General features: G+C 39.4%; 2 protein-coding genes across 8 annotated transcripts; both read right to left on the reverse strand.

Moving 5' to 3' along the window:
• Nucleotides 1-2,534: 2,534 nt before the first annotated feature.
• Nucleotides 2,535-8,891, reverse strand: gja3 (gap junction protein, alpha 3). 7 transcript variants are annotated; one of them, XM_052142769.1, is made up of 3 exons: nt 8,513-8,891; nt 7,672-7,735; nt 2,535-6,483 (listed from the first exon to the last, which is right to left on the reverse strand). In XM_052142769.1, exon 3 carries the CDS (start codon nt 6,464-6,466, stop codon nt 5,147-5,149), a length of 1,320 nt encoding a protein of 439 aa, XP_051998729.1. In that variant the 5' UTR covers nt 6,467-6,483; nt 7,672-7,735; nt 8,513-8,891; the 3' UTR covers nt 2,535-5,146. The 7 variants fall into 7 exon arrangements, with proteins under 7 accessions (XP_051998729.1, XP_051998731.1, XP_051998727.1 ...); XM_052142771.1 differs by having other exon boundaries at nt 2,535-7,260; XM_052142767.1 differs by having other exon boundaries at nt 2,535-7,384.
• Nucleotides 8,892-10,123: 1,232 nt separating this feature from the next.
• On the reverse strand, nt 10,124-13,455 carry gjb8 (gap junction protein beta 8). The gene is made up of 2 exons (XM_052142735.1): nt 13,333-13,455; nt 10,124-12,102 (listed from the first exon to the last, which is right to left on the reverse strand). The coding sequence occupies exon 2, from the start codon at nt 12,076-12,078 to the stop codon at nt 11,275-11,277; it is 804 nt and encodes a 267-aa protein (XP_051998695.1). The 5' UTR covers nt 12,079-12,102; nt 13,333-13,455; the 3' UTR covers nt 10,124-11,274.
• Nucleotides 13,456-13,807: the final 352 nt, after the last annotated feature.

Genomic DNA, 13,807 nt, shown 5'->3' on the forward strand with positions numbered 1-13,807 from the left:
GGTATATTTCCTTGTGAAACAGGAAGTGTGGGTGAAACATTTCAAATGGCTTGTTCTGTTAAAAACTAGTCAATAGCCTTAAGTTAATGTCACAGCCATTAACCATGATTTGCTACTTGCTAGTCAGTTGCAGGTGGTATTATGGGGAGGGATACTCTCAGTATAAAGAGCATTTGATTGAACAAAACTCTGCGAAGATCATGACCCTTTTACTCAAAGACCCGTCCCAACTTTATGCCCTGAAGTGGTGCTTGTTTGTGAATTGGTGTACTTCCTAATCTGAAGGATCAGTGCTCACATTTCTGCAGGAGAGGCTGGAGGGTAGGCTGTCCCCCTCCACCTTGAAGGTTTATGTAGCTGCCATATCTGCTCACCACGACGCAGTGGATGGTATGTCCCTGGGGAAGCACGATCTGTTCATCAGGTTCCTTAGAGGCACCCGGAGGCTGAACCCTCCCAGGCCATGCCTGTTCCCCTCATGGGATCTCTCCGTGGTCTTTTCAGGCCTTCAGAGACCCCTCTTCGATCCACTAGAATCAGTCGAGCTCAGAGCCCTCTCCTTGAAGACGGCCCTCCTGATCGTGCTCGCCTCCATCAAGAGGGTTGGGGACCCGCAAGCTTTCTCTGTCAGCGACACTTTCCTAGAGTTGGGTCCGGCAGACACCCATGTCGTCCTAAGACCACCACCGGGCTACATGCCCAAGGTTCTTATGACCCCCTTCAGGGACCAGGTAGTGAACCTGCAAGTGCTGCCCCAGGAGGAGGCAGACCCAGCCTTTACGTTGCGTTGCGTACCTATGTGGACCGCACGCAGAGCTTTAGATGTTCAGAGCAGCTCTTTGTCTGCTTTGGTGAACATCAGAAAGGGAACGCTGTCTCCAAACAGAGGCTTTCCCACTGGGTCGTTGACGCCATCGCTTTGGCCTATCACACCCAGGCTGTGCCCGCCCCCTGGGGGTTCGAGCACACTCGACAAGAAGTGTGGCATCCTCATGGGCACTGGCCAACGGCACCTCTCTACCAGACATTTGCAAAGCAGCGGGCTGGGCAACACCCAATACATTTACAAGATTTTACAATCTCTGGGTTGAGTCGGTCTCGTCCCGTGTTATCTCAGGTCCGAGCACGTAGAACTAGGGAATGCGGAACATCTGACCGGGTGTTCCACTTGCACATAGCGCCTTTCCCCTCCACTGAGGTGATCACGTGCGCTGTTTCGCCCAGAGTCTCATTCTCACATCCCCTCTCAGAATCTGGAGTGGGAGACCGATAAGCGTAAAGGTCATAGGTCAGTGAGAGTATAGACATGTATTTAAGCTTCCTGCAGATTTTGTCTTATTATGGTGCTGTTCTTGATAGCACTTGTGGCCTTGATCACCAGTTGCATATTATCATGAGAAGGATCAAAGGGTTTGTCCACCCAAAAATGTAACTTCTTTCATCATTTACTCTCATGTTGTTCTAAACCCACTGACTTTCTTTTATCAAGCATAAAATGAGATGTTAGGCAGAATATTAACCTCAGTCAAGGTAAGAATTACAGGGATCTAGGGGGGTCTCAGACCCCCTGAATGCAACAGGAGACCCCCTGGAAAGCTAATTTACATATTGTTGAGGGGGTCTCATTTAAATAATGTGATTTATTAAATACAATGTTTAACACAGTTATTTTAATGCTATATTAATGCATATATTCAATTTCAAAGACAATAAAAAAAATGTCTAAAACACATTCGCTAGCGGAGCTGATCGGTTTCCCGCTTACTCAATCACACGCGCACCTTTGTGCAGACATTTAATTTGTACTCTTTGTATGGTGGAATTGAAGGAAGGTTAACAAGACCCCCACCAGACTCCCCACCCAATTCTCCCCCATTGACGTTCGTGGGAGGATGCTTATGTAAACGCATTCAGAGGGAGCCACTGATGTAAACACAGAGACAGAGTGCGAAACCCGTCGGTCTAGCACATCATCATATGGTGAGAATGTTCCGCCTTCCATTATTTATAAAAAAAATTCACATTTTTCCATATATATATATATATATAAACTCATAAAATAAACGCATAAAATGTTGTTTCTGCATACATTTTCCTTTTTCCCCAGCATTGTTTTTAATTCATTCACAAGTTGTACCTGATGGGAAATACCTAGAAAAAACTAAACATATTTTACATTTGAATATAGGCCTATTCATTATAATTTACGAAGTCAATGTCTAATTTACACTCTGACCTCAGTCACCATTCACTATTATAACATTTTTCCATGAAATAAAAGTGAACGGTGAGGCTAACATTCTGCCTAACATTCTGAAGAAAGTCATCCAAGCTTGGAACCACATGAGGGTGAGTATTCGATTACATAATTTCACTTTTGAGTGTACTATCCTTTTATATTTTAAAGAGTCATTACATTTTAAACAATTATAACGTAATTACAGTTGTGATTCAGGTGTGCTCAAAAATGACTAAATGATTTACAGCCCAACCTTAGAATTGATTAAAATAATAGGACAGAGTACAGATATGGTACAAAAAGTTTATTTAGTAACAGCTTTGTAAACATTTGAGGTAAATGAACATTTACATCAACTTGTTCTTATAAAATTTAATACACAAGGCACTACTCTTAAGACAGCTTTTAAACAGGCTGCTGTTCTGAGCATATGTAGGTGGTTCATTTCCCTGATTGGTCAGAATAATCAGCTCTGCTTGAGAAAATCAGTTCAAGAAGTTCAAGAAATGAGTGTTATCTGAGAATAATGGGCTGCAACTAAGTACACTACAAATGGTTTGAGATAGGAAAGAGCTGGCTGGCCAATTCAAATTCAGAATTAATGAAATGTTACAATTCATAATGTTCAAATTACCTGCGGTCCTTTCAGGCCACCACAACAGTCCTAAAATAAAACATGGGAAACGTGTATATTTTTTATACTCTACAAGTGCTGATTTTATAAATTACATTTGATGTTATTTAAGTGGAATAATACTGCCATTAACACAACAAGTTTTACCATTAAGACATTTTCCTTTAAGGATCAAAAATATTTCCTCCTTTCTATCAATATAAGAATTATTGAACAGTGTATTTTGCCTAAATGTGCAAATCTTCAACTATTTACTAAAATGTAAACTTTAAGAACCAAAAATGACAAAATAACACACTTTTGGTTTGGATACATTAAAACAGCAGAAAATAAATAACATACATCTGTTAATACTGTGATCTGATAAAAGCTGAATTAATACTGTCGCAAGCAACAACCTGCACAGACTCTGTATGATGAAGCAATGCTTCTAATTTAGGACTGCCTAAAACTGTCTCTTTAATTGGATTGCAAAGCATGCATCTTAAAATAAAATAAAAGTACATTTTGTTTCAATGGGTTCCAAAACCGAAAACGATGTAGTTAGAGTTTGTTTGGCGTGGTTGTTATGGATGGCCTGTCTTTACTAACACTATGACAAAGGCTGTGCATGTCCTAGCTTATAACAGCAGTAGCAGTCAGTGAAAATGAGGGCCTCACAGTAACCTGAAATTGGACAAAAAAAGAGAATTGGGGAACTTCATATCAGCATTTCTGTGTGTCCGTTTTTAAATAATTACTTTCCTGGCAACCATGAACTGACTACAGAAAAGCAATGCTCCTGATAATGTTTTTGTACTCATCTTCAACCAATTCCTTAATGTTCGTTCAAACTTTTAAATATAAAAGCAATAAGGATTTCAAATGTCACATGTATTGAGCGTTAGTACCCCTCCCCCCTCATCAGATTAACCATCTACATCAAAAAGCGATCATGTTTTTCTGATGGCAAAGCTGGACATGGATATAAATCAAAACTCTCAAATGTAATATAGGAGCAAGATGTGAACATCAGATCATGGAAGGGAAATGGGGAAAAAAGAAACATGGTCCAGAGAATACACAAAATATATCAATTAAAACTGAGTTATCTAAATATTTCTCTGTCATTTGCCTCCAAATAGTACGGTTGACATTATACTCTGTATTTATTCACAGTGAAGCATTGAGGTTTGCCCCTTATATTGGGGCATTGTTCTTTTTACCGTGGGTCTCCAACATCCCCTCCAACATTTAGATTTCTCTTTAGAGTGAGGAAATGTATCGACAGATCCTGGAATAACTGAACAGAGAACTGTAAAAAGAATTATGTTTTCTCATTTTATCATTCAAATAAATCTCTTTTTACTCAAAGAAACAACTGAGCGATTTTAACATAGAGGGCATTTATGTATTTACTTTTCCTATAAATGTTCTTGCTGTAGTCCATAATTGCACCTTAATCCTCAATTTTCTGCCCCATCAATGCAATGACTAACAAATAATAAGTAGGTGGATCCAGTTGAAAATGTGAATCAATGAGTTGTGCCAAGGATAATGAACCTACTGTGCCTAATCCTTGTATGGAACAATAGTTACATTTATTAAAATGTATTCCACACCCAAAGTGTGTACAATATTTTCAATAATTCAGTGGCCCAGAGTTAATTATTGTGCCTACACAACGATTAACACACATGCATGTGGCATGTTAAGACATTTTAGGTTACTGTAATGCCTTGGATACAATTTACCTACTAAATGGAATTGATGGCATGAAAGGACAATCTGAGAAAGTGCTGAATTTGTACTGATTTTACAACTATTCTCTCCAAACAATGTACAACCTGACATTTATTATCCTCCAGAACATACTTATTCTTTACTTGAGACCTTGTCATTGTTTCATGACTAATTTCTACTTATGTCAATGTGGACACCATGGGAAATTATTTGCTTGACCTGACTATTAAAACTTATAGAAGGTGCTAAATTACTATGCCTGTACATCAGGATATGGTAGACCATTTCCTGCATCAAATATGTCACTCAATTCAATGACTTCATAACCACATAAAATCAGAAAATTAACCCCTTCAGAGCAACTGACTTGAGTTCTGCAGGAGACTATTTACTCACTGATTGCACGGCTGAGTAATATTTATGAATGGAGTCGTCTTTAGGATCATTTTCAAGTCCCAGCAATCTGCCTCTCAATTCCACTTTTTATGAGTCTTTATTTGTTGTGATTGTCTATAAGTAAATCTGAGCTTTGGGGTGGGGGTAGACGGCCACTACACTGCCAGATCATTGGGTCTTGCTCTGACACTGCTTGCTTTACTAGCCCTGCTCAGTCGTCGCACATCAGTGAAAATAACGGGTGGCTCGTGCATCTCCACTGTGGTGATGACATGGCCCTCCTCTGCCCCACCACTCAAACTGCCGCCAGTCGAAGTGGGGGTGCCAATGGGTTGAGCAGCATCTTTGACTTGCTGCCCGTTATCAGAGGAATGAGAGGAGGAGGAAGGGGAGGGGGAGGCGGCGTTCATCTCCCGAGTCTGCTGCTCGGTGGCCAGGTTGGCCCAGTTCTGCTCAGCGGCCAGCCTGTGGTTGTTGTTGCTGATGAAGAAAGGTGAGGTCTCCTCCATCTCCTCGTGCAGAGGGTCCATCTTAAACTCTGCCGTGGAGGGCACCGACACAGCCTGTAGGAAGGCACCGCCACCCACCACTACCTCCGTGTAGTCTGGCGGGTAGCTGAGGGCGGGTGGGGCAGTTCTGGGAGATGCGATCACAGATTCGGCCTCTGCTTCATTAGAATTGGGCAGTAACTCATGGTCATGGGCAAACTCATTGGTCATGCCCTGTTTGACTTTCTTCCATCCGAGGTGATAGATTTCTAACAAATTCAGCAAAAGGGACACGCAAGCCACCACAAGCATAAATATGATGAAGATAGTTTTTTCCGTGGGCCGGGAAATGAAGCAGTCCACCGTGTTCGGGCAAGGCCACCGTGCACACTTATACAGGGCTCTCAACTGGAACCCATAGAGGAAATACTGACCTAAAATAAAGCCCACTTCAAACACCGTCTTGAAAATGATGTTGAACACATAGGTGCGCAACAAGGCACCTCTGATGCGGATTTTCCCGTGCTCATCTCTGATTGGCGGTTTCACCTTTTTTTCGCCACTGCCCCCACCCCGTCCGCCAGACTCCCCTCCCTGACCATTTCTATACAGGAGTTCTTTCTCCTCCTGGAGTCTGCATGCCTTTCGATGCTCCTCCTTGCGTTCTGTCCTCTTTTCCTCCATGCGAACAATGTGCAGCACATGGCCCAGGTAGATGAACGTCGGCATGGACACAAAGATGATTTGAAGCACCCAAAAGCGGATGTGGGAGATGGGGAAGGCCTCGTCATAACAGACGTTCTCGCAGCCGGGCTGCTGCGTGTTACAGGTGAAGTCGGATTGCTCGTCGCCCCAGACATCCTCGGCAGCTGTCCCCAACACCAGAATCCTAAAAATGAAGAGTACCGTCAGCCAGACTTTGCCGATCACGGTTGAGTGTTCCTGTGCATTTTCCAAGAGCCGCACAAGAAAGCTCCAGTCACCCATGCTTCACGATTTCTAGCCTAGAGAGAAAGTACAGTTTGTAGTGTAGAGCGTGAGAGAGAGAGACAGAGAGAGAGAGAGTAGCGTCAGGTGAGGGAAAAGGTTAACAGGGGAAGAGAAGGATTCCATCAGTAGTTATGAACCAAATATGTTATAAAACTATAATAACGTTACAGTGTACCCAAGGACATGCTTTGGTATGAATTATGGCATACACATGGTTACAGTGTACGGTCCGTCTAGGCCTGCATAGTAATGTACGTTCAAACACGCGATAACCACAGCTAAAGCTCACAGAACAAGAAGACATTTTATCTGTAACAAAACAGATAAAACACATAATACACATCCCTCATGAACTCACACAGCATTTCACGGCTCTGCGTAAGGTCCGAAAGGTCAACCCTGATGAAGCACTCGCCAGTCCCCAGCACAGTTTATCAAATGATATTTAGGAAAATTGACCGAATCGACTTGCTCTTGTCATTGGTCACTCTTCACAGTAAATCACATAAAAGACTTTTCACATAAACATGATGATTTTGTGACCCCTTTCTATTTAACTCTCTAACTGACTGCGATGAACCTGGCATGCACAGTGTGAACAAACTCTCTCTGGCTCACATTCTCTCCAACCACTGACACACACACATACACTCACATACTCGCATTCACACACTTTTTTTTCACCACACTCATACACACAATCTCTTTCTCTCTCACCTGTTCGCTTCACTGCCTCGCAGGGATGTGCTGAGATCGACATTATAATGTTCAAAAACAGATGAAAGCGTTGACTGGACAGTGATGTGTGGAGGGCCCAATTCAGATGGACCCAATTTCAGGACATCAAGAAGAAATATGCATTCAAATAAGGTTAAAGGGCCTGTGAAAGCCAGGTCACTCTATAGTTTTCATGATCTGCAATAAAGTGTCATATCATAACTACACAAGTATAATTTTTGGTGTTTAAACTGTACTCATGAATTTGTCCGGTAGGTTAAGTGCTTTGAAAAATGGATATGGATCCAGTAATGTGTCTCAAGACATAACTTGAACATATTCAACTTTATCGTATTAGGCATAAATAAATGGTGAGATTGAGCTGTGTGAAGCACTGAGCAGGAATGACAGCATTGCTTCTAGTAAACAAATCCCCAGACAACATCAAGACACATTCAATGGGCAGCAAACATCTTTCTACTTACTAAAATGTTGTTGTATTGAGGGCGGCAAATCCATCGACTAAGGTTCTATATAAAACCTTTGACCCTGAAAAAGAGAGAGATAGTTATATAATAATAATAGTGCCATCTGTTTCATTTATTTCAACTATATAACTGTAAACATAGATTTTATCCTTTAAAAGAAATATTATAAATATCTGTATATATATATATATATATATATATATATATATATATATATATATATATATATCAGATATTATAATTTTAGAAATCAGTTTTTGGTTTGGTCTAAGCACAATTAAGCCCAATTATTCATTTTCTTCTATCAAATGATTTGATTCCCAAAGTAATAATCGTAGTATTATCTTTATTAGAGCTGTTAGTTTTATAATGATTAAGTGATGTCTAATTTGTTTCGTCTCTGATCTATCAGCTTACCATTTAATTACTAAGTGCAGTAGTTAATCTAATTACCTGATGTTAGGGATAGAACAATGTTACAAACGTGTGCCAGAAACGTTTTAAAGTACATTCAGATGGGATGACAAACTTGTTATGTAATCAACCCTGTCACATCTAACAACAGAGGGTGTCTTGAAATGTTTATAAATGAGGTTTGCAGTTAGTAGACAGAAGCCATCCATAACACTAGTCAAATTTGTTGGCCTTTCATTATTAAATGTATACGGTTGACATTATCCTCTGTTTGTATATATTCATAGTGAAACATTGATGTTTGCCCCTTTTATTAGGGCAATGTTCTTTTTACTGTAAGATCCGAAAAGTCATATATTATTTTGGTATCAATTATTTTGATGTATAATGATAAAATAATTCGTACACCTTACTTGAAGCATACCTTGACCGAAGTTGCCAAACTTATCTATAGAAAGCAATATCCAGCGGCCACTGGTGTCACAATTTGAGTACGTTGAAAAGCATACAGACCTCCCAAGGCAGCAGGAGCCCTCCCCGTTCCCCCCGTTCCCAAATCCTGGCAGCTTTGCCAGCTTACCAGACTCTTTTGAAAGTGGCCGGCCAACTTATTCATTCACAAAATGTCTTCACACATAGACCCGAGGCCAACCTCTCGTGTGAAACCTAGTTTTTCGTGGCAAATGGAGTGTGGAGACGGGGTCTCGCGAAGCGCAGCTGTCTCCCGTTCCCAGCCATCGCTACTGTTACTTTGAGTGGCCATGCATGAGTGCAGCGTTCAGAAAGTCATGAGCCGGTCAGAGCGCACGCCACGCCCCTGTCAACTGGACTAAACTCATCGCCCCAACTTCAGATATACTCGCATCTGTCCAATGAAAACAAATTTGCACCATAAAGTACCAAATATTATTCTCAGTCCCTGATGAGTTACAGACACTTGGAACTTCCAGAGTGTGGAGATTGAAATCACCATTTTAATTATGTATTACACTAGTGATTACTATACATCAGTAGGTTCCGGTCATCAAATCTGATTGTATGAGCGGTATTCCAAGAGTGTTCCAACAGCCCTGGGACGCTTCACTGTTTGCATTATTTGTGGCTTTACGAATAGTGGTGGAATTTTGAATCATCGTTCATTTGGATTTCATTTACTGTGACCAATTCTGGACCTACATATTTACACGCCAACAGGTGGATTCAAAAAAATACAAAAATTTGAATAATACATTTATAGGTTGTTCAGTTTACTTAATTAAAATGAGCAAACGCAACATTCTAGAACTTTTGGTCACAGCTTGATTACATTGCATTCTATCCAATTACATTTGTAAAATTTAAGTTTACTTAATTAATTTGAGTTGGAAGTACATAAATAATTTTGTAGCATTGATAAAACTTCAGGCAGGGTATTTCCATTTCCCAGCATGCTTCGCATTGGACAGGATGGGGTGAACAAATGTTGAAATTCAGTGTTATTTTATGCATTTTTGAGCAAGATGAGAATAGGAGGAGATTTGTTAACGTTTAATATAATATTGGTATTTTAAAAGAGTGTCTGTTATGCTGGAGTTTTGGGGTTACCATTATGATGAAGACTGGCTCTTGTGCTTAGTTTGAGTATGGTCTCTCTTTTTCAAGTGAGTGCTGTTTTGCTCTATGAGCTGATGCAATTAAATTGACAGAACAACAGTTTTACTATTCTATTTGCTCACCTGGCATATACTGAAGAATTATAAAATAAACGTTAGATCAACATAAGAAAATGAATTATATTAATATACTAAAACATTAGAAAATGTTGTTTTACTAATCTAATAAAGTTGAGTTAAAACTGCTATAGTACATTGACCTAAGATTTGACCTAATCCAACCAAATTTCATTGGCTGAATGAAACAGCCTTAATTTGAATAAAAGGAACTGAACTGCTTATAAAAACAGTATGTTAAAAATACCCTGATGAGGTTCTATTCTCACCAGTGAGAATCACAATACTAAAAAACAGTAAACATTAAAGAGATTTTATTTGGACTTTGCTTAGATAAACTGATAGCCAACATTTTCACAAACATACTGTAAAAGTGTGAAGTTAATTATTTTAAGCCTGATGTAAGCGGTAAAAGCCTTCATCAATACTGTAGATATGTGGAAACTTTGAAACAATAACTTCCACTGTTAAAACACCACCATAACAAACTAAACTGTTCTTCATCGACCTCATCAACACCGGAGAAAAACAGAACTGAAGATAATGGAGAGTTGGCAAAGTGTGAATGGGCTGCTTTGTTAGTCAACACACTCTCACCTGTCAACAGGTAAACTGACGAACAAAATGTCATCATAGCTGTAAGGTCAGAGTATGCACCACTAGTAAACATTCTCATCCAACTAAATTATGCTTATAGCTCACTGAAGGGCAATGGGAGGCAAGTTCCCAATTAAAATAAGGCACAGTTGTAAGCTGATATAAAATCCCTGGTAGGGGTCAGTGCAATGGATAACATTATGAAACCCCTAAAAACTAAACACATCCGTGCCATTTTTGAAGATATTTAAACTATTTACCATACAAACACAAGACATAAATACCTTAGAGAAAAAACCATCAGGCCAACAAATTAAATTACTTTTCTAAAACATTTGTCTTGATGAGTAACTTAAAGAATCATTGCAATGAAGACATTGTTGTTATGATAAAAAAAGAAATGATATAAAAGTCAAAATAAAGAGTAAAAGTTTTAGAATACAACATATTTGAGTAAATTAGGACACTCGATTTTTGTTCAGAAAGGACAAGATCTCTGAACTTTACTATGTAGATGTGACCACCAGGAGTCACTGCTGGACTTTAATGCCTTCAATAGATGAGAAGAGAGAGAGAGAGAGAGAGAGAGAGAGAGAGAAACATGGGCCATCATTCTTAGGGTTAAGTGAGGAATGTTGTCTTTGCTCAAAAATGTGCCACTGCCTTGTGTTGTCAGGGCCACATATAAACACAAGCTATAAAGCACAAGTTGTTAAAACACTGTCAAAATTAGAGAAATAGAAAAGTCTATTATCATCCAAGTTGGTAGAATAAAGTCACAGGATCCCAAATAAACAGAAAGTCTGAGGCACTCAAAAGGAATATAAGTTTAAAAAGCCTTTATTTAAACTTGGCTAAGTCACAGGATGTTTGGATGATCTTATGCAGTCTTGTTGGTTGAGGAGTCTGAAACTGATGACAGCAACCTCGTATTCTTTTGGTTCTGTAAGAATGCATTTTCTGAAGACATTTTATCTTGGAGTATAAAGGAGCGACGCCCTCCCTTGGCTCTGGCAGAGCACCTCATCAATGCTTTCACAATCAAGTAGAACAGCTCAGCCACATTAAGCACAATACAGAGGGATGAAGATCCCACCATGAAAATGGTGAAGACCGTCTTCTCAGTTGGCCGTGAGATAAAGCAATCAACTTTATTGGGACAGGGCCATTGCTCACACTTTACAAGACGTTGCATCTGAAACCCATCATAGACATAATAAAGGGCATACATAAATCCCGCCTCAAAAAGGAGTCGGAAGAACAGGCTGCAGGTATAGGTCCACCAAAGCGGGCCAGTGATGGAAAGACGCCTCTTCTTCAGGCTCTCCAGTTCATCCTCTTTAACAGTGTCACCGCGGTTAGAAATAAGGTCTTTCTTTACATTGTGTTTGTGATATGCCACATGCATAGCCACCATCAAAGCTGGCGTGGACACAAAGATGAGCTGCAAGCACCAGAAACGGATGTGTGAGACAGGAAAGAAGTGGTCGTAACACACGTTTTTGCAGCCAGGCTGTTGTGTGTTACAGATGAAATCAGACTGCTCATCCCCCCAGACTGTCTCGGCAGCTATTATGAGGATGCTAATGCGAAAGATGAAGAGGACAGACAGCCAGATCTTGCCCAAACTGGTGGAGTGTTTATTCACCCCTCCCAGCTGGGCATATAGTGCTACCCAACTCATCCTGTCTACTGTTGCACTCAGCTCCTAATTAAAGAGAGAGAGAGAGAATTTGATTTAGAAATTACAAAAAGTCATCCCTTACATCCTTTCATCTGTACTCTGTGTGTGATCACTTAAATTATAATCAGATAATTTTTTGTATCTGATTTAACCTTATGAAATGGACCTTATTCAGAGAAGCCATTTTGACGGCAATGAAAACGAAGCTGTGAGGGATATATTTACAGTCTGTTTAATGGGTTGCTCATTAGATACATACCTAACCAAAACTATTTAAAAAAAAGTGGTCCCACCCATAAATTACGCCTACGAGTTCACAGCTATTTAAATTGTTGTTGATTGTCCAGTTTACGAAACAATGAAAAAACATTTTCCCAAAAAGTTTTAGTAGACAAACTCTGAGATGAGGGAATTAGATGTAATCTAGGACCTTTATACAGTCAAGGTTCCCTGTCCCCCATCCCCCCAGGAATCTACGCCCCTGTATACAGTGCGTCCGTTGAAGAGACTGTCCCTCATGGCCTCGTTTTCATTCGCGTCAGATATCAAATATGCGCTACTCTGAATATGGTCGATTCAATTTGAAACGATAAGGTTAGTTCTGATAAAACAAACAAAAATGACACTCGTTTAAAAAACATTTATTTGATGGTTAATATCCTTTACATGCACTTAGATCAAATTAATTGACAAACCATTGTGAGAATTTTTATAGGTTCAAGTCAAACCTTACATTGTTGAAATTTTGATCAAAAAAATCCGTGATAGCACACGTTCATCACCCAGACGTCTATATGATGTGTGTTTACTTCTTTAAACGTATTTTTATTTTGTTTGCTCATCGGTATTACGTCTATAAGACATGTCTCGGATAAGTAGCCTAAATCTCGAATGTAGCTAAACAAGACATTCAGCAGATGTTTTATAAGATGTTTATCTTAATAAAACGGTGATGCTTTCCAAATGAAAATATAAAAACGGACATCTCGGAGATGTACGCGTGCTATCTGGGAATCATAATCATATCAAACTATATATATATATATAAAACAAATTTGACTGGAATATTTAGTAATTAGCCTACTTATAATAGGCTATAGGCCAATTAAACTTTTTTCTTTATTTTTGTTATTAATAACACTAATTATTAACATTTGCCAATTTGTTCAAAATCGGAGTTACTCAAATATCAAATGAAATATTTGTCAAAAAATATCAGTGAGATTTCTGGTTGTTTCATAAATGGAGGTTTACCTGTCAGCCCTCAAATTGATTCACATTAAATCCATGATTATCCGTCCAGTTGAAGAGTTAAAATCTGAGTAAATCAATTTATGGAGTTTCTTCGTGGTAACGAGAGCTAGATGAACTGGTTTGAGAGCAGAGAGCGCATATTTAGTTGTTTCTCAAGGAGAAATACACCTGTTCTTGGGCGGGGTCTCAACATTCATTGGGTGATTCTTCAGCTCGCAGGCGACACAACTAGAACGTTCCCTTTAAAAACAAGGTTCGCTTGCATTGCAGACAGTCTCATTGATCTCAACAGGAGCACTCGGATTTAGTCTTGTCGCTAACAATATACAGTAAGGTTTTATAATCACAAACGTATGTTCATAACGTCACTGAACTTACGTAACACTAGAGTTTGATGATTGCTTTCTTTAGTAAATACTCATCTTAAATGGTCCTATCATCTTTTCTTTATTTTTTTAAACGTATACTCGTATAT

This window comes from Xyrauchen texanus, chromosome 14 (assembly GCF_025860055.1).
Source record: "Xyrauchen texanus isolate HMW12.3.18 chromosome 14, RBS_HiC_50CHRs, whole genome shotgun sequence".
NCBI lineage: Eukaryota > Metazoa > Chordata > Actinopteri > Cypriniformes > Catostomidae > Xyrauchen > Xyrauchen texanus.